Source organism: Lipophrys pholis (genome assembly GCF_963383615.2).
Source record: "Lipophrys pholis genome assembly, chromosome: 21".
Taxonomy (NCBI): domain Eukaryota; kingdom Metazoa; phylum Chordata; class Actinopteri; order Blenniiformes; family Blenniidae; genus Lipophrys; species Lipophrys pholis.
Window position 1 is genome coordinate 17,410,030 of NC_137649.1, and position 20,261 is coordinate 17,430,290.

The 20,261-nt window shown below is 40.8% G+C and overlaps 1 protein-coding gene across 7 annotated transcripts; it reads left to right on the forward strand.

Moving 5' to 3' along the window:
- Window positions 1-1,901: 1,901 nt before the first annotated feature.
- arhgap18 (Rho GTPase activating protein 18) lies at window positions 1,902-19,767 on the forward strand. 7 transcript variants are annotated; one of them, XM_080491018.1, is made up of 18 exons: window positions 1,902-2,240; window positions 9,043-9,289; window positions 9,620-9,755; window positions 11,124-11,206; window positions 11,403-11,552; window positions 12,645-12,711; window positions 12,923-13,041; window positions 13,819-13,890; window positions 14,025-14,118; window positions 14,645-14,736; window positions 14,965-15,042; window positions 15,155-15,314; window positions 16,053-16,135; window positions 16,222-16,428; window positions 16,578-16,712; window positions 17,519-17,640; window positions 17,771-17,826; window positions 18,171-19,767. In XM_080491018.1, exons 1-18 carry the CDS (start codon window positions 2,107-2,109, stop codon window positions 18,260-18,262), a joined length of 2,127 nt encoding a protein of 708 aa, XP_080347144.1. In that variant the 5' UTR covers window positions 1,902-2,106; the 3' UTR covers window positions 18,263-19,767. The 7 variants fall into 7 exon arrangements, with proteins under 7 accessions (XP_080347144.1, XP_080347145.1, XP_080347143.1 ...); XM_080491019.1 differs by having other exon boundaries at window positions 1,904-2,240; window positions 12,648-12,711; window positions 12,920-13,041; XM_080491017.1 differs by having other exon boundaries at window positions 1,904-2,240; window positions 9,046-9,289; window positions 12,920-13,041.
- Window positions 19,768-20,261: the final 494 nt, after the last annotated feature.

Sequence of the window (20,261 nt, forward strand, 5' to 3'; positions counted from 1 at the left end):
ATAAAGCATTCTCATGCTTTGCTCCAATTTGTGTACACGGATTAAAGAAAACAGGAAGGCTGTGGGCTGATGACAGGGAGGGATATAAAGCTTGAAAGGTAGCAGAGGGTCTGAAGGAAGGGAGGAGGTGGAATGGCGAGGGATCAAAGGTGGGGTGGAGCAGATAAAACCCACTGACCCCTCTGAATAATCCACTTGCATCGGTGTGTAAGTGATTTACCATCAACTCCCAGCTCATCTCCCGGTGGGTCATGCTCTGTGGAAGCTGGTTTGACTGGACGCACAGACAGACGGACTCGATGGTTTCTCGAATGGCATACTACCTTCATCTCAGGTGAGGAGGAGGAGAATAGAACTGAAACCTTGTGCTTGAATGTACACATTCATACATGTGTTACTTGTTTTTGCTATATCTGCTCTGATTCACTTTTAATATAAGAAATGTGGTAAGGGTTTCCATGTTTGTCTACTTCCAGCCATTAACTTTGTTCAGCACGTTAAGGTTCCAGTACATGTGTTGCCAACACCAGTGCAAACAGGCAGTTGTGTCAGGCCTCCTGACAGGCAGAGCACATTTTTTTATGGATGCGACCCATATATTCAGCTGTGCCGCTCATTCCACAAATGCATGAGCCTGACAAATATGGCACCACTTGAAAGGAAAATTAAATAGTATAAGATTCACCATCAATAAATATTTTATATGAAAGTAAATTGTCAGCGACACTTCTTCAGATTCAATTTCTAGTTTCCCTATTAAAAATTTATTGAATAAGGAATTATGTTGAGTCAGGGAGAACAATAACTGCAGCTTCTCTTGAGTTGGTGCTCAGCCTTCAATATGCAAAGAAGCAGTTTTAAGGAACCACAATTGGCTTCACAAAGAAAGGGAAACCTGGAAAACACACATGCGTTTCACTGAGGCAATCCCGGTTATATTGAGCCAGTACATGTCCCTGAAACATTTTGTTCAAAGCAATATCAAGTGTCATGTTTTTATTTGGGAAACTTCAGGATGCTGAGAAGATATTTGGAGAGCAGAGGTTGACAATGAAAGGGACACGGGACCACCTTGTGGGGCCTGATGTTTTCCCTGTTCTGAGGTCAAAAGCAGGTTCACAAATGTCAAAAAGGACACTTTCTAGAACATATGCCAGATCTGAAAACTACCCTTTATGGGTTTGTTTGTTTGTTTTTTTAATGTTAGTGATGTGCATGTCTGTCATTGTTTAGGTTCTCTGTAATGTAAACAGTGGATTTCAATCCTGCTGGCATGTATGCTGAGTTTTCTTGTATTCAAATAACGAGAAAGGGATCTTGAATGTTTGGGAAAATCACACATCATCAGAGGGTCCACATCCTTTATTGGAGGCAGTGTTGGGGGTTCCAAATGATTCATTATGGAATTTGACACCTGGCTCAAATAGGGCTTTACTGATTCATGGACTCATGACCAAGTAAAGAGAGCAGAATGGCACAAGGTGGTGCAGCAGGTAACTCTCACCTCGGAGTGAGGAGACCATGTTGCTCATGCTGGCGAGGCCTTCTGAGTGGAGTTTGCGTGTTCTCTCTATGCATGAGTGGATTTCCTCACACAGACCAAAAACAGACATGTGAGTAGAAACTCACATGTCTGTGTGACCATGAAGTGGTATAGAAGAATGAAAAGAGCTGCATGGAGTCTGTAGTTCAGCTGCTTTTCTTCAGCAGATCCATGTCATTACAGGCCTCGATATTGATGAATATTATTTGGGCCAATAATGCAAACAGGAAATGGTCAGTTCCCAATGTGGGCACCCGGGGGCGCTGTCACCAGTAAAACTTTGACCTGGAGTTTCGTCCAATCCCCGAGCTGCGCCGTGTGCGTGTCATCCAGCCCCTGTCCTGCTGCGCCTCTCTCTGCAAACACACAGGGACAAGTTGTGGAGGAAGACGAGAAGAGCCGGAGGAAGAGAAGGAGTTTTGATGTCACAATGAGTCCGGGGCCGCACCGTCCGGCACCGGGAGGCGTTCACACATAGAGGGGCTGACGGGTTACCTATCGATCAGAGATCGGATGTCAGCCGTGTGTGGAGCACAAGAGACGAGAAGAAAAGGAGGAGAAACATGAGTCGGCAGCAGCAACAGTCCCAGGGAGTGGTTTTAACGGGTTACCACAGCAACGCAGAGCTGTTACCGACCACCGGACAGCGCGCCCCGAGCTGTACGCCCGCCCGGGACCACCAGTCCTCCCTGCCCAGGTGGGAAGATCTGTGTGTGTGTGTGTGTGTGTGTGTGTGTGTGTGTGTGTGTGTGTGTGTGTGTGTGTGTGTGTGTGTGTGTGTGTGTGTGTGTGTGTGTGTGTGTGTGTGTGTCTTTTACGCACGAGCGCAAAGGTGACAGTGACAGCGCCTCTTATTCCTCCTCTGAACTTGAGCAGTGCCGAATGTGTTGACTCAGCGCAACGATGTATAAAACCACTTCCTCGCTGCCTTAAATGCATCCTGCTGGAAAACTTGAACCCAACAGTAACTGGGAGACACACACACACACACACACACACACACACGATGACGCACAGCTTTGTTTATGCTGAGGGCCTTATAATCTGCCTTTGGCCTTGGGTAATGTTTTCCCTTCACCACATTCATAATCATATCTGGAGCTTCATCTTAATTTAGTCCATGTCCTACAAAGGTCTAATCCAAGCGTCTGCAACCTTAATGACCAAAAGAGCTGTTTTTGTCACTTTTCCATTAAATCAAATATAACTGAACCGCAAAACACATGAGGCATGAGACACAACTCTTAAAGTTTCATATCGAGTATTGATGTATAAATAGAAACTGGGCGTAGCATTTATGAAGTTTCAATTACAATTCAGGATGGTAAATATTTCATTACATTTTCAGTTGGATCTGTTTTTAGAGGTTTCAACCTTCTTTTTTTTGTTTTTAGCATTTGTTGATATTTCAGCTGTTTTAACAATTTTGATTATTTTTTTACTCAGTTTTGTGCACCCCCCCCCCCCATTTTTAAGTTAAATTTTCTCAGAATTCCTACTCATTTCAGGTTTTTTTCCACATTTCTTCTGGTTTTAACTATTTCTTTATTTTTTTAAACTATTTTAGCTATTTTAGTTGCACCCTTTTAAAAGCCCCTTTAATCCAAGAGGTGAAAGTCCTTTTGAAAATGACTTTTAAATAAAGAAGACAAGATAAAATGTTTATGTAGGTTTAGTTTTGTGAAAGGTCCAGGGAGCCACTGCAAAAGGGCCAAAGAGCCTCATGTGGCTCCAGAGCTGTAGGTTGCAGACCCCTGGTCCATCCATCAAATTCAGAAATGTTTTAGACCCTATAATTCTAAATGTGAGGATTCGCAATTTGTAGTTTTCCTAATACAAGTGTGGCATTATGTGTCATATATATTCTCCAGTTTCCCCTTTCCTCCTGTGCAACTTAAACATGGCATCTCATTTTAAATGAGAGTAAAGTAAGTACGCTAGAAAGAAGATGGGAAAGGAAAAAAGGGGACTCATTTGCATACATGCATAAAATATCAAGGAATAAGAGTTGTTGTAATATCCAAATATGCAATGCAAGTTAGCCACATTTCCAATGTTTTTTTTGCTGTTCGACATGTTTGGTCCATCTTGCCTGTACGTCTAAGTAACTGCAATGAGTTAATGTGCATGTGTTGGTGGGTGAGTGTAATTAATGCTCCGATCATCTCCTCCTAACATCTCCCTATATTCTTCTGCTTATTTTCAGAGAAAATACTGCCGGTTCTAATAGTGGGTTTTGCATGATGTTAGTATTATGTTATTATCACATTACTAGTATTCATAATGTTTTATATATATATATATATATATATATATATATATATATCAGGAATTATGAGACAAAAGCTCCTAGGATTTGTAAAGTCAAGTTCCAATTCTGCTTTCTTATACATTTCTTTTCCCTGAAGTAAACCTGATCATTTACCAGAGTAACAGTCAGTGTTTGAGGTTCTAGTTTTAAATGAATAACTATCGTACGCAGCAAGTAAAGTCTCAGGATTACGCATTGAAAATACCAAGTTAGAAATGTAATAGTCCGTGACGTCATTTAACGTTGCAATTAGTCAAATTATTTACGGCGTTGCAAAGTGTGTAAGAGGAAGCAGCACAAATTCCTTCGTTCTGGATTTCTACTCCATCATTAACCATGGCTGGTGTTTTGGTGGCAGTGGTTGATACTGCTGTTGACATGTTGCACCAATGAGAGCCGAGACACTTTGAATCTTTCAGTAAGCTAAAGTCAAATTTTGACATTCTTCTTGTTTTGGCACACATTTATTGCCGGTGATATGTTCTGAGTAATCGGTCAAAATGAGAGACAGAGCCTTCCAATTTGGTCATTGATAAAAGTACTTAAACGATGAAGCGAGACACTCTGTTAATCACCCTGTATCTGTTAATCCACACCTGTTTTTACAGTTTTGGGAGTTTCTTATTCTTGTCTAATCGCAGGTTTCCTCAGTCTCATAGTTTGTCAGCACTAATTTAAACAGATTAGATGAGTGTGTAATTGTGACATAGTAAAGTCGTGGATTGTTTCAGTTCCGGACACATTTGGGAATTACCAGCCCTGCCTAGTTTTTCACAGACAGTAATTATACAGCACAGAGACGAGACCTGGGCATTGTATTCCAGGTCACACGCTGGCACTGACCGGCCTACCGGTAGTTATTGAGAAATGATGATTGAAATGAAAATAAGTGTATTTATACTTACTGTGTAGTAGTTCAGGCAAGATTAGGAATTAAATCATTATCAGACAAAACATGTAGTACAAGAATACAAAGAGTAGATTATGAAAACTTTTGGAAGGAATCTTGATTCAGTATTACTGAAGACTGAAGTTTCTTTGTCACTTTATTGTGAAATAACAAAAAAAAAAGTGTATATTTTGAGTGTATATGGCACCTTTACAGATTCAGTCTCTTATTTATAATACGACAGGTGTGCTTATTCATCCAGGCTGAGCATTCTGTGAGTCCTGTACATGTTTACATCACCAAACTGCTGTCAACAACCGCGGTGTGATAAAAGTAAACAAGCCAGTCCGCCTAGCGCACAGATGGACTCACCTGCTCCGGTGTGTGTGTGTGTGTGTGTGTGTGTGTGTGTGTGTGTGTGTGTGTGTGTGTGTGTGTGTGTGTGTGTTCCAGATGGCTTGTCCAGCTAAGTCGGAGGGGGGGAACAAAACAGCATCACATTACAGCCTGCTTTTGTCTCACCTCCCACGGCAGAGTGTGCCTGTCCTGTCTAGGTTGACTTGTGGAGGCTTAGTTTTGTGGTCATTGTTTCCTTCAGGAAACGACAGACAGACAGACATAGACGTACAAACAGAACCAACGTTGCTTGGCCTTGCACCAGCAGGGGACATCCGACCTAAGGAGCCTTCGGTTACATGCCACTGGAGTTTTGCACGCCGGCGTTGTTATTTATTATGTTTGAAATGAGAGGAGGTTCACATGCTTGGGGAAGGAAGGAGAGGTGCAGTGGAGTGTTTGGTTTAAGCACAACAATGGAGACCCGGACTGTTTTCTAGTGGGAGAAGATAACCATATCTCATGAATTTGTTCTGATATGCCAGACAGAGATACAGTGTTGTACAGTTTTTGAATTTATTGAATAGTGGTGATGTAAAAGGAATGTCATGGAGGCCTGTTATGCTGTTCGTCATATTCAGTCACACTTGTCAATGGTGATGTATGCCATGCAGCCCCCATTGGGAGTCTTGCCCACAGACACTTCAACACAATGACTGGGCGACATGTGAGATTGAACTACCAACCTTGAAATTGGACAACAACCTGCTCGACCAACTCACTACAAGATGAAAGGCAAATAGATAACGGATGCAAAACAGCACAGACACACAAAGTGTAGTCATTCATCACAAACTACAGGAGTGAGTGACGAAGACTCATAACTGATTCCACTAAATGAGCGAGAGTGAGGAAAAAATAAAAGAGCTTATGAAAGAACATAAACTCAAGCAACGGTTTTATAAAAAAAAAAAAAAAGATTGAGAGAAAAGGCTGAATTATTGTCACTGAGGACAGACGATTTATTCAACCTATGTGTCACTGCTGAGACCAGCAACTGTGTGAGCGGGGGAACACAGGCGGTCTCTGTCTTCAGAGGGAGCAGCTGGCATCTGTTGATCTGAATGGGGATACTACACACACACACACACACACACACACACACACACACACACACACACACACACACACACACACACACACACACACACACACACACACACACACACACACACACACATCTGGCTCTCTTCCCCTTTCCACAATTTCCTGCACATTGTTGTCCATTGTTTGCCTAAGTTACTAAATTAATGGCATTTTTCAGATTATCTGCCATATCGTCAGTGTCGGAGTGAAATCCTTTACACTTTTTTGTAATTTAGAGATCTCCTTTATTTGTAGATGTATTTATGATTTAAATTCTTCCTATTAGTCCTATTGTGTTTGAATTGTGGAGGGCACTGATACGAGCCACAAACTGAACATTGTCCTTTATACATCCCTGTTTTTCAGGAATTCAACTCTTTTTTTTAAAAAGTGGGTAAAGCTACAACTTTGCTTGAAATGAGCAAATAAGGAATCTCCACATGGGCCTCAAAGTAAAGCTAGAATTTCCACACATTTTGTTCATTGCGCACATGATCGGGGACCAGAGACACAACATTTGTTAAAGGCAGGTAAATAAATGCATTTATTATTGACTTATGTAAAACACTCATTGCATTAAGCGTATGACAGCAGAGAATGGTGTGAGTAGTTCACGGTTAAACCAATTATAGTCACGTTTGTTTTTCTCTAGTCTTCATCGTGTATTGACACTTTGTAAACCCACACAAAAGTCCATGTGGACTCAAATAGTCACACGAGCCCACTTCCTCAAATGTTTGACTCATATTGAGCTCATCTGGACTAAACTTGGTTATTTTCAGACTGATACGGTTTCCTTCTGCTCCTGTTTGCGCCTCACAGCGTGACATGTGTTTTTGCTTTGCAGGCTACACACACACACACACACACACACACACCCGTGTGTGTGAAGCTTTGACCAAATTGTTTGCATTGTTGTGTTTCTTGTGGCCTTTTATAAACGGGGCTAACGCCACTCAAAAGCAAACAATGGACGCCTGCAATTGGGATTTTCAGTTACAGCAGCAGATCGGCAATTTGCAAACTGTGGTCAACAGAAGAAAAAAAAGCTTGTCATCGTTGAATACGCAGGCTTAATTTTTAACAAGGTTGTAAACATACGGGACAGGAGTTGAATGGAAAACAAGCCAGTCGGATCATTAAGAGCACGTGCCCGTTACATCAGAGGCTTCAGCGACGTCATCTTGTTTGCTTTTGTTGTGTGTTGCTGAAATGTACGAATCCGTGGTCATGTAGAAAACCTAAATAAAAAGTGGCACCTCCTGATATTTAGCAGGCAGAAACTTTACTATCTGAGCAGTGCTAAAGCAGGTGCAAAACACAAAGATCATATCAGTTTGTTGTGTGACAAAAGAAAAATGAGCACATTTCTAAATCACATGAACGATAAATGAAAAGCACAACATCTACAATGGATTCATTTACCGACACTGAAACCCAAGGTGTTAATACACGTCAGCATGTGTTTGGTAATCTTTGATTTATGGTACCGTCGGACTGCTGCCCATGCCGAGCTCAGGATGAATGATTAACTCACCGGGTGAGTTCAAGTGTGTGTTCGCTGCAGTTGTCGACATGGACTGTATCATAAAGTCAGCTCTGACACTGTTGCATTCCTCACAAATGAGAACATTTCAGTGGTTGAGACATTTAAGGCAACTTGGAAAGTCAGGGAAGCAGTTTTGCAACTATGAAAACAGAGAAGAGAAGTCGGTGTTATCACACTTGACTGAAAGCAATGGAAAGAGACAGAGGCCGCGTGCGGAATGAAAACAACATAAAGGGAGGCCATATGGGAGGAAAGAGCACATCCCTGATGTTCTGGGTGACTAGTTAGGATGGAGGACAGGAAGAGAGATAGAAATGGGGCTGAGGGGAAAGAGAGAGAGAGAAAGAGGTGCAGGTCAACTGTCGGTTGAAGCAGTCATTGTCGAAGGCACATCAAAGTGGGTGTGTGTGTGTTGAGAACTATGCTGTGGTATGTGGCTTTTGCCCAGCGTGAAGCCTCTGCATACCTCTCGTCTCATAATGCCAAATTGATTAATGCAATAAAAATCAACTTGAGTTTTGTTCAGGCTGACGTCACATGGCTTTCCTCAGAGGAGAAAAAGTACTTTCTTTACTTCAACCTTGCAGGTTGTATTCAAGAGTCAAGCTTCAAAGTGATCTAGATTGGTCAAGTAGTGGAAATTTGCTTGTGCCTGTGTCAATTAAAACTGTCTGCTCCGAAGGTCATTAAAAAGCCAGTTTGTACACTTTCTGATTGAAGTCCGTCCTGGCTGTGATTAGCAGTTTCATTGTCTCAGCTGGGCGAGGCTTAACAACACTAGTTTAACTGTGTGCTGAACCTTTTTAGCCGTGCTCATTGAGCAAAGCAAAGTCCAAAGTGTGCAAGGGGAAGGGTTATTCTTAGTGCCTGGCAGATGTTGACCTCATTAGTCGGGCGGTCGGGAATTCAACACTTTGTGGGCTCGTCTTCAGATGGAGCCTTTGGCCGACTTCTGTCCATCTGACTCACTCGCAGGCTCGTGTCAAAAGCTATCTGTCACGGCGTTTGTCATGCCATCAACGGAAACAGGCATGGATGCTGACCGAGGACACCAATCAGCTGCGTTAGAGGAGGCCCAATACATCACAGTGCAAAGAGCTAAAGTTAAACTTTCTTTATGTCAGTCTTGTTATTTGGTTGCTCTGGTTTCCAGTCAGCTTTTAACATGTAAGCAGATATACTGTTGAAAAGCCAGCTGATCGCCAGATTTGATAATTTCCTTCCTTCCTGATTTAACCGCCTGTCCTTATGTGTCTCTTTTGCAACAGCAGAACCGGCCACTACTCTATTCAACCGAGCACAGCAGATAGAGGCAAACATGGACTCGCCAGTACCACAAAAACCAGCAGCGATGACCTTTCACCTCTCACCCATCCTAGCTCTGCCACCATGCCCAAGCTTAAACTCTCCTCCAGCCCCAAATCTGGCTCCATCCCCAGGCACAGCCCCAAGCACAGCCCCAGACCCAGCCCCAAATCCAGGTCCATACAACAATATCAGCGCTGTGCCTCTCAGGTAAGAGGATGACGCATGTTAAGTTGGGGGGTTTTTCTCGCCTCTTTGGTATATCAAATCATGTCATTAGTTTGAACAAGAGACTGTTGATTCCAAGTAGCATATGTTTTTTTCTTTCTCCATTGCCATTCCTTCAAACATAAATGTTACCGCACCAATTCGACGCAGGACATGCAGATGTTTTAAACCAGGCTGCGGAAGTTGTTGTTCCCATGCGTAACCTTTTTACCAACCAATTTATCAACGCAAATTGCCAATCAGCACTGAAATGGGACCAACTCAACTCGTGAAGTACAAATCCTCATTTATGTGCGTCTCCCCAACTTGTAGGACTCCCTGGACGAGCTGGAGATGGACGATTACTGGAAGGAGGTGGAGCACATCACGAGCTCAGGAGAGGGAGCGGGGAGGGGAGAAAGCGGTGAAGGAGAGGTTCAAGAGGAGGAGCATCAGAAAATATCTGAGGGTAAGATTCATGGTATCGATGGGCAGCCATAAAAGGGCATAACTGTATGTAGGCAACAAATCGCTCTCTTCACATTTCTGTTTGCTCATCAAGCCCGTGACCATATTTGGTAACTTCTTCATAATGAACACAAGAAGTTGATTACAGCCACATATTCCATGATTCATTAGCTGCTATATAATGAGATAGCTGCTGCTTACTGCGTTGCTCATTGATCCGTTCTTTTAAAATATGAAAATCTAATTTGATCATAGACTCTGTAGCAACGGTGATAATATGATCAATACTTTTGAGTGAAACTGATTTTGGTACATTAATGAATTGAGACTGACCAATAAAGGGTTAACAAGCTTTTCCAGTGATCTATGGTATGCCCTATGCCAGAAGAGAGATATCTGTGAAACACCACCAAACGGCTATAAGTTGCATTTATACGTTCACTTTTCTTTTTTTTTTGTCAATTTGCTTAAATTCTTTCTGATTGAAACATCAGATTGTCTTGTTTACATGGACATTGAATAAAATTGATGTGCAGGTTTATAAGCACCAAGAACTGACACATAACGTTCCAACAGGGTCAAGTCAATTTCCATCGTATCGGGCCACTCTAATCAGATAGGAGTGTTTTCATGATGCTATTTTAATCAGCATTTATTCAGTTCACTGATGCTCCATGTAACAACACCTATTTGTGTATTATTTCTGTCCAGAGCCATCTACTTAGAGTCAGCATACAGTTTGATCACAGGCCATGTTCATCATGCATGTTCAGTTCCAGACAAGGAAAGATTACAATACCAGTGTTGTGACAAAACCCATGTTACAAAGAACATGTGCAAACTGATGCCCTTCAATTAGTTGTCTGTCTCTATGTGTGTAAAAGACTGGTGACCTGTCCAGGGTGTATGCTGCATCCATCTTTAGTTATCTGGGATTGGCTCAAGTTTCTTGAGAGTATAGATGAGTTGTGAAGATGAGTGCTTGATTATTATGACAAGTAAATTTGATAGCCGCCCATCAGAAATCCCTGCCAGCTCTGACTTGAAGTTACTCGCTCTGTTTCCCGTCACACAAGGAATGCAGCTCTTGTTTAGTCATCTTCAACTTGTTAGTGGAGGCTATTGTTCTCTCGGGTAAATAAAGTTTTCCTGTATAACACGAGTGTTCAGTTCTGTCCACGGTGACTCCTTCTCTTTCCCGTAAATGCAAATGCAGGTGTCTTCAATGCAAAAAATTTAAAAAGTTTTGAATCTTGTTTAGGTTTTTATTTTCTTTAATATTGATCGTGAATCATCTCGCAATCAAAACGGAATGCTGCAGTTAAATTCGTCAATCATATGATATTTTGTCACTGTGTTTCTCTTTCAGAAGGCGAGAATGAGGAGGCGTGGCTGAAAGAGGCGGGGCTAGCGCGACTCTTCAATGACTCACTGGCAGCTGACCAGGAGCAGGTGTCTATTATTCATGTTTTAAAAATTCACAACACGTGAATCTAGATTCGGCTGTAGTTGATTAGAGTTATGTTCTCATGTCAGATCCTTGAATGAACGTACTTATGTAACACTTATGTAAAAAGTTATTAGAGGAGCATATAAATGGATTCTGTATATTTTGACTCATTTCTGGTCCTGACTGATTGACTGACAGGAAGAAGACAGTGCAGCGTTTCTGTCCACGCTGACCAGAACTCAGGCAGCAGCTGTGGAGCGCCGGGTAACGTCACTGCAACAGACGCTACGGCGACGCAACCGGCAGCACCTTCCTGATGTTCGGGATATATTCAGACCTCCTGAGGAGGTTTGGAAATAAACACATTCCTGAAATCACACTGTAAATACTTACCCATCGTAAATACTCACTCAGGCTCTCATTTGAAACGAATGCAGAACTTGTCTCATAGTCAAAACTTTCGTTCAGCATTCGGCTTCAAGAGCAGGAAGTGAGTAATCTGGTTCTTTCTAACGGCCACAGTCATTAATTCTGAAGCTTACTTATTAACACATTGTGTCATACCTGTTTATACAAAAAGAAGTCAAAAAATAACTGATTGCAGTGTTAGAGTAGGATTGGTTTATCTATTTGTGGAACATTTCCCATCATTCTGTTGATCCTGATTTTCCCTTTGAAAACTGTTTCACTCAAAGTTTCTCAATCTAAATAACTAGCCTTTATTTTGAACATCGTTTTGGATAAATGTGGCCACACATCTGTCAATGAGAGCTAGAGTTTATCATGTGAAAGTGTTTATATTATCTTAAACAATGCAAATTGTCTCAATCAATATGTCAGTTTTTTTCTTGTTACATCGTTAAAAACTAACTAACTGACTGTCTTCCTCTTGGGGCAGATGTATTATACTGTTTACATCATAAAGAATTTAATGCGACCCAGACAGTAAAGTGTGGTCCACCCTATTACATAATTTGCATGTATCATGCACAGTCATTTATGTGGCCAACGTGAGTTAAAAATAGATCTATCATGTTGCATTTACTCATTCTGTTCATGTCGGAAATTTAGAAAACAGGCCAAATGAAATTGGACCTTGTTCCTGGACACGGACTTTAGACACATCTGACTTACATAAACACTTGATTTGATACTGACTCAGTTACCATCTCATAAAGTTACTGAAATTCAACATTTCCTTTTTGAACAGAACCACAAGGAAGTGGTTGTCTCCAGAGTGTGGGCATATTCTGTAACCAATGACCAATCTTGTTATGTTACATGACTGGATTTGTTGCTTTTTTTTTTTTTTTTTTACTGATAACTTTATTTTGTCTACTCAGCGACAGAGCAAATAATGTGTAACAAAGTGTTCCATCAATTTGTGACTTATTGAGCACATGGAGCTCGGTGTGTAACATACTTTCATGTTTCTCTTAGCAGGGTGAGAAGCCGAACAAAATCAAACCAGGAAGTGAGAATGGACAAAAGGATACGTCTCCAGCCGGTATTGGTAACACACACACACACACACACACACAGGCGCCGCAGTGACTAATGCACTCACTAGAATAAACCACAGTAAAAAACACATTTACTTGTCTGTCTCCATCTGTTTGCACGGTCGCACTTTACCAGCATAAACACATATGTCCCACACTACTTGTGTGGTCGTATCTTACGTTCTTTTTTTTGTGTATGTGTGTGCTTCTCAGCAGAAACAGAGACAGAACTAGATGTGGAAGTGGCATTTTCAGAGCAGGCGCTTTCCTACAAGGACCACCATCCACGGTTAAGCGTCACGACCAGCCCCAACTCGCCGGACGACAAGCTGCCAGTGAGTAGCTCATCTGTACTGTCGCTTTTGAACAAAGGTTTCACAAACTCAATCAACTCATTACAACATATGGCTTGTAAGTTTAAGTGGGTTGAAAATCTCTGGAATTACTGTACATATGAATGTACTCACATAAGTGAGACCCTGCAGATCATTTACTTGCTTTTTTATTTCCCCTTTTTTTCTATGCATTTTTGATTGTCTAAAATAGATATTTTAATCAGATGAATTAAAGACATACTTAAGTTATTAGATGAGGTGATTTGTTGCTTTGGCACATTAGATTAAGGCTGGTTGCAGCAGAAAAGGGCATCATGCATGGAAACTAGCTAAGTCTATAAATCATTACTGGATGTAAGAAAAATTTGAAAAGGAGCAAATTAATAGATTATTATCATGTAATGTTTGCTTGCTGCAGTTTAGTGCTTGTTGTTTATCCCAGAGCATTGTTGGTTTAGTTATATACATCGTGACTATAGAATGTAATCATGAGCTTCACCACTGTATTGTCCAGCGTTGCTTTCGAAAGCAGTAGTTGTTAATATGACGTAGGCTCAGTGCAGAGCTGTGGGGACATCTGGTGGTGTCGTTCGGCATTACAGGTTGATTCTAATGCTGCACGGGTTTAACAACAGTAAACAGTGACAATATGGCAATTTCTCTGCTTCCTTATGTCAAGGTGAATGTAAAAATAGAGGGGGGAAAAAGACACAAAACAATCTACAATTTTGTAGTTTTATCTCACAGTAACAGATATTATTTTGTACCCTTCTGTAGAATTTCAAGCTGCTCCGAGATAAAACAGGTCAGACCAGAGTTGGAGATCTGTCTCCTCTGGATATGAAAAAGGTAATGTGTTTGTAAGAATATGTATTCAAATCTATGGAACAATGGTAATCAGGTACCAATTTGTTTTCAAAATTGTTTAGTAGTGTTTGTTTGTAGTGTCTATATTGTCTCTGTTTTTTAATTTTCTCTGTCAGGTGCGTAGGTTGGTGCTCGTGGAGATGACTGCTCTGTTTGACACGGCTGGAATTGACCTCAAGGCACACAAAGCTGTCAGGGTTAAAGCTAAAGGTAACACACACACACACACAGGCATACTTGTGGCTTTATCTCTTAGGGGCGGTCCCTACTGATGCAACACAGTCCATTGCCTCTGACCATGACCTTTAACAGACCACACCCTGAAGCCCTGTCCTGACCCTAAAACATATTTAACCCGGTGGTTGACCCTGCATGTAGGGCAACAAAGGCAAGCCACACCCTAGAAGTGCATGCTTTGTTACTTACAAAGTAAGAAACGCTATCTGAACGCTGGTAGAATATCCTAGATAAGCGCAAACAGAATCTGATCAGACATACAAAAGTTACAGTCTGATTGATTCCCAGTCAGCCCACAAAGTTAATACAAGTTAATTTTCCATGTTGACACACGAAGACAAGGGGAAAGAAGTATGTCTCTGCATTGCTATATCATGTAGATATATTTACTATGGCTAAAACTAGAAAGCACCATTTACTTCCAAGCCAGCTGATTTGCCCCGACATCTTCCCACTCCCTTTTTCTTGTGTTACTCATTATTTTTGCTCCTGTGTGCAGAGAGTGGTCTTTTTGGTGTTCCGCTGCCCATGTTATTGGAACAGGACCAGAGACAGATTCCTGGGACCAAAGTGCCATTCATACTGCAAAGGGTGAGAACACTAACAAGCCCCACTGACACTCTGCAGCGTTTTAAAATCGAAATGATTCTCGGAGGACCCCTTGTCATTGTAAAGACTCAGTGCTACTTACCATACCTATACCTCACTATTACACTGCAGTCCCCTCATGGGACTACCACTCACAGCTAGTTTGTCCACATTAAACCCTGTACTTGAGTTATTTTTTTTCTAACGGTGGAGTGTCTGTCTTATCGCCAGCTTATTAATCACATTGAGGAGGAAGGATTAGACACGGAGGGTCTGCTGCGGATCCCTGGAGCAGCTACAAGAGTGAAGGTGGGTTGAAGTGATCACATTCATCTAATGATAATAGCCTAACTTTTTTTTTTTTTTTTGGGGGGGAGTTGATGAGCTTACTTGTGTGTCCGTGTGTCCGTTTCAAATCCAGTCCCTGTGCCAGGAACTCGAGTCCTCTTTCTATGATGGGATGTTTCCATGGAAACAGTTGAAACAGCACGATGCTGCCAGCATTTTGAAGCTGTTTATCAGGGAGCTCCCCCATCCTTTACTGACCGTGGAGTACCTCAATGCATTTATCGCTGTCAACAGTACGTATACCATCTCTCCAGGAAAAGTATTGTTTATTCCAGGAGCTTCACAGATGCATTTTGGGTCGGGTTCAATTTGTGAAGGAACTGAAAGGGAGGCTCTATTATTCCCAGCAGAGATTTTCTACAAATAACACTGAAGGTATAGCTTGTTCTGTTATGCTCATTCTATTAAAACATACATTTTTCCACTTTTTCAGAACATTTAAAAAAATTATAAGTGAAGCTTTATTGGAAAGCCATAAGTGCAACAGGTGCAGTACTAGCAGGCCGTATGTTTAGCACATGACAGCAGATTGTATTCCTTCTCTATGGGTTCAAATAGTGGTCATACTTTTCATTGTAAAACACATAGGAAAGTCCATCTTCAATGAGAAACGACCATCTGTCATTAGCTCAATGCAAATTAAATCAGGTCAACTGGACTTGGTCATGTGTCTTTTTATGACACAGTCCAGTTGATCTGATTCAATTTGCATTTATGCCTCCTGCCTGCACAAATGACAATATGCATAGACACGACCTGACATACCTTGTGGAATAAGCTTCAATGCTGATTTTCTCTTTCGACGCATCAAGAGTTTGTGGATTAGACTTTATTGTGCGATATAAATATTTTAGCCCGAGGAGTGATACACAGGCTTAGAGAGGGGTCTTATATTACCCCCGTCCCCATGCCAAATCACAGCTCTGATTTTGTGGCAGTACTTGACACAGTCTTATTATGTGTGCTGACAGAGCTCCCCACAAAGAAACAACAGCTACAAGCTTTGAACCTGTTGGTCCTTTTATTACCCGAGGCCAGTCGGGACACTCTGAAGGTAGACGCGCATTCAGTTTGAAATGTTCACCTCTTTTGATCATTCTCTCAACGTGTTTTCATGGCGTGTCAATCTTCTCTTCGCAGGCCCTGGTGGAGTTTTTCCAGCGTGTGATTGACCATCAGGCCAAGAATAAAATGACTCTGAACAATGTGTCTGTTGTCATGGCTCCCAACGTCTTCATGTTCAAAGGCTTTCGATCCAAGGTCACAGAGCAACAGGAATTCTCCATGGCAACCAGGACGGCCAACATCGTCCGGCTGCTGATCAGATACCAGAATCTCCTATGGACAGTAAGCCCACAAAAACTGTCTTGGGAAACACGATCACAAACTAATTGTGCATTTCTGTCAATGTCATCCTTTTATTAAGGAAGCAGGGGCGATTTTCTAGCTTGTGTGGGTCTCATGAGGTCACATTTATTTTTTGTGCTTCACTCTAGATACCCAAATTCATCGTGAACCAAGTCAGACAGCAGAACATGGAAAGTCAGCGGAAACAACATAAGGAGAGAGCCGTACGGAAGCTGCTAAAGAAGATTACCACTGACAAATCATCCGATAAAGCTCTCCACGAGGTAGGAGCTTTAACTTGAGGAGTTAATGTTTGTTAATAGTGTACTTAAGATATGTGTTTGTTGATGTTTTGATGGTTTTTAATTATTGAAACCAACAAAAAAAAATCTGCATATTGGACTGTAGACGACAAGCTCGTCGATAAATAACTTTCAAAGGCAGGTTCAGAGCGGGGAAGAGGATTTCCTGCTTCCTTTAACTGATGACCTTATTCAATGATGCAGTAATATAGCTTTAAAGACGTAATGGTAAAATGTGGTTGGTGCAGGTTTTATATTATTGTGTATGGATTAATAGAGACATCTAGTGGTTATGTGAGGGGATTTGTAGTTCATCCTTAGTAGTTATTGTGCAGTTCACACATGAATTGTGGGCATCTTTTAGCCGATGAGCTTCACTTCTATTTGCTGATATCTGATAATGACATTGAACTCTTATAGAAGCTTTGCGTCATGTTGATTGAATGTGGTCCCATTGCGAGTTAATATTTAGGTTTCTTTTTAATAGCAGTGAGGAACAGTTAATCCAGAGCACATATAAAGATGCTTTAGTTCCTCTTTAGCAAAATATTAGCGAATGAGTAACCAAGGGAACGTTTACACCGAGAGCTGCGAGTGTCGACAGCGACACGAGTTTATTAAACAGAGGAGCAGTAACGTCAGTCGGCATTCTTCAGTTGTCTGCGATCCAGGTTTTATATGTGTTTGTGTTCTAGGTGGAGACCGCGTTTCTCCTGACGTGTTGATGGTTTTTGTGATTTACTCCATGTTTCTCTTCTCTGACTGTGTGCACGTCTGTTTACAACTAGGAGAGTTCCCAGGGATTCATTCGAGTCCAAGCCCCTCAGTTTAGTAAAGTTTCTATGGCGCTGCAGCTGACTGAAGAGCTGCAAGCTGCTGATGTATTAACGCGCTTCCTCAGCCAGGACGGGTAATGTGTAAACTTTAAGCCTTACAAGCACATGTATGCTATTTCTCATGGCTCCATAACACTTCATGCTCATTATGCTTTTTATTTTTTTTACTTTTTTCCCCTCTCTTCTCTTTCTTCATGCTCTCAGTTTAGTGGAAATGAAAAAAGAAGACTTGTGTCTCTATGAAATTGGTGGAAACATCAGTAAGTCCTGCTGCCATTTCAAAAAACGATTTACATTTTCAGGTCTTGTTATAAACCCTTTTATGAATAGATTTACAGGACTAGTTTTTATTTTTTTGGGGCTTTAGAATTATCATAAATTGTTCAATATAAGGAATATTATTGTGCATTTTTTACAAAACTGAGAGCTTATTACAAACGTGTGACATGCTTGTCTGTGATTAAACGATTGCAGTTATGTACAAAAGCTCTATTTCACTGCTTTCTATTTGTTTTGGAATTTTCTTGATATCTTGATAGGAGTAAAAGGCTAAATCCAGCTTGTGCCAAGCTGTAAAATGTCTCTCTGTGCTTTCTCTTCTTAGAGGAGAGATGCCTAGATGGGGAGACGTATATGAAAGACCTCTTCCAGTTGAACCCGACAGCAGAGTGGGTCATCAAACCTGTGCAACGATAAGCTATTTTCCTCCATCTTGCCCAGCTGGATACTCTGAACATCGGTGCGTCGTCATCCGGCTCGCTGGTTTCTGCTGATTCCGGATTCACCTGGGTCGTTATGTAGCAGTAAACATGCATTTAGTTCATCCTGAAATCTTCCACGAAATGCAATATTGTAATGGTCATTTTTATAATGAGAGTCACAATAACTTCTTTTTGTTTGTTTGTTTATTTTCTCAGTTTTTCTACATTGTCACACACTATCAGGAGTAACACGATCAGCCTTGGACCTGCGAGTTATTGAAGATATAGGCCTCAAATACCACTAGTCTCAAGTCCAGGAAAAAGAATACCACTTACCACCATTTTTTGTGTTCTTGTGCACTTGTGGAAACACTTCCTTGGTTTATAAACTGTGATATTTTTCACCCCACTGTGTTAATATAGAGACAAGCATTTGTAACAACACAAATTAGTCACATAAGCAAATTAAGGTCCTTTTTTGTTTTGTTTGCTATTCTATATGTTTCATATATTCTTTTTACCCCATTAAAACTATACATTTGAATTCATTACATGGCAATAGTAGTATTGTGTACAGTATATATTGCAGTGATTCACTGGGAGGAGCACTTTTATTAGACCATAACTCAGTGAATGGAGGTGGAAAAGTAACATTTTAAAGTACGATATGCACCAACAAAAGCTGATCAAAATGTATTTACTCTTTATTGTCTAAATCATGTTGTTGCTGACTTTTCAGGACACGCTATGACAACACTGTTGATGTGGTACATTGTTGTGTACGTTAGACCCTTTCAAACTGCAGATGTTTGAGTGTGTTAATGTGTTAATCCATCTTGAAAAACTGCTGGATGTCGGTGTGCAAATGTGAACAAACCGAATTATACTTTTTTTTTTTTTTGTATATATACATACTGGTGGATGTGTGTGCGACTTCACCCACATTATGTAAAGTCAGGTTTTTCTAACAAACACTTGATCATTATAAAGACTCTGAAGTGCACATTATAATGGTATGAAAGGATGACTGTATAAACATTTTGACATGATGCATTTGCACAAAATGTTTTTTTGAGTGCGTCTGAACATTATAACAATTAGCAGTGCTTGTTTTGGTTTCTGGCTCTGCAACCTGGTATAATATTTCCATTTGAATCACCACTCTCCACCCACATATTAAAAAAAAATATATAATTTTTGTTTTCTGTCTGTATTTTACTCAGCTTTCAACAAATCCCTAATCTGAGTTTGTGTGGCTTTTCAATTTCTGCAGCCTGTGTACCACAATATCTGGACTATGTCTGTATTATGGAAAGCTGTGGAGTGCTCATGATTTGAAACGATGCCGGTGAAATATTTTAAGTGTTCAGATATATTTTGTTATGTCTTGTGTTAACTGTGAATGTCTTTTTTTTTTTTTTTTTTTTTCAGATAATAATGAGGCCTTTTTACCTCTGGAATGACCACTAAGACTATAAATAAACATGCGGTTATTAATTCAAATTTGCTGGTTGTAGTCTTTCTCTGGAAATGACGTGGCATATTTGTCTCATTTTGACATTAGTCCTTCTGATGGTTAAAATCTTCTCCTGTTCATATGTCATTCAAACTCTGTTTCCTACCATGTTGAATAGAGTAGCTGTCTTTTTTGTGTCAAGTTTTACAACATCTACATCGTTTCCAATAATGAAATTGTATTTATAAAGTACTTCTCATATAGCGGCATTCAGCACAATGTAATATAGACAAAAAAAAAGGAAGCAGTATGAGGACAAAAATGGAACTGAGGAAATGCTATCATACAAGAGGAGACATTAAAGAGGCAGAATACAACAATATAAAATCAAAATGCAGCAATAAAGAAACTAATAAATAACGTAAGATACAATGAAACAGGTGGTGGTGGTGGTGGACTGCACTCTCAGCAGTTAGTCTGTTCTACCCATCTATTTTTCTCTGAATCCTCTGATTTCCTCCCACTTTTCCCTGGGTTT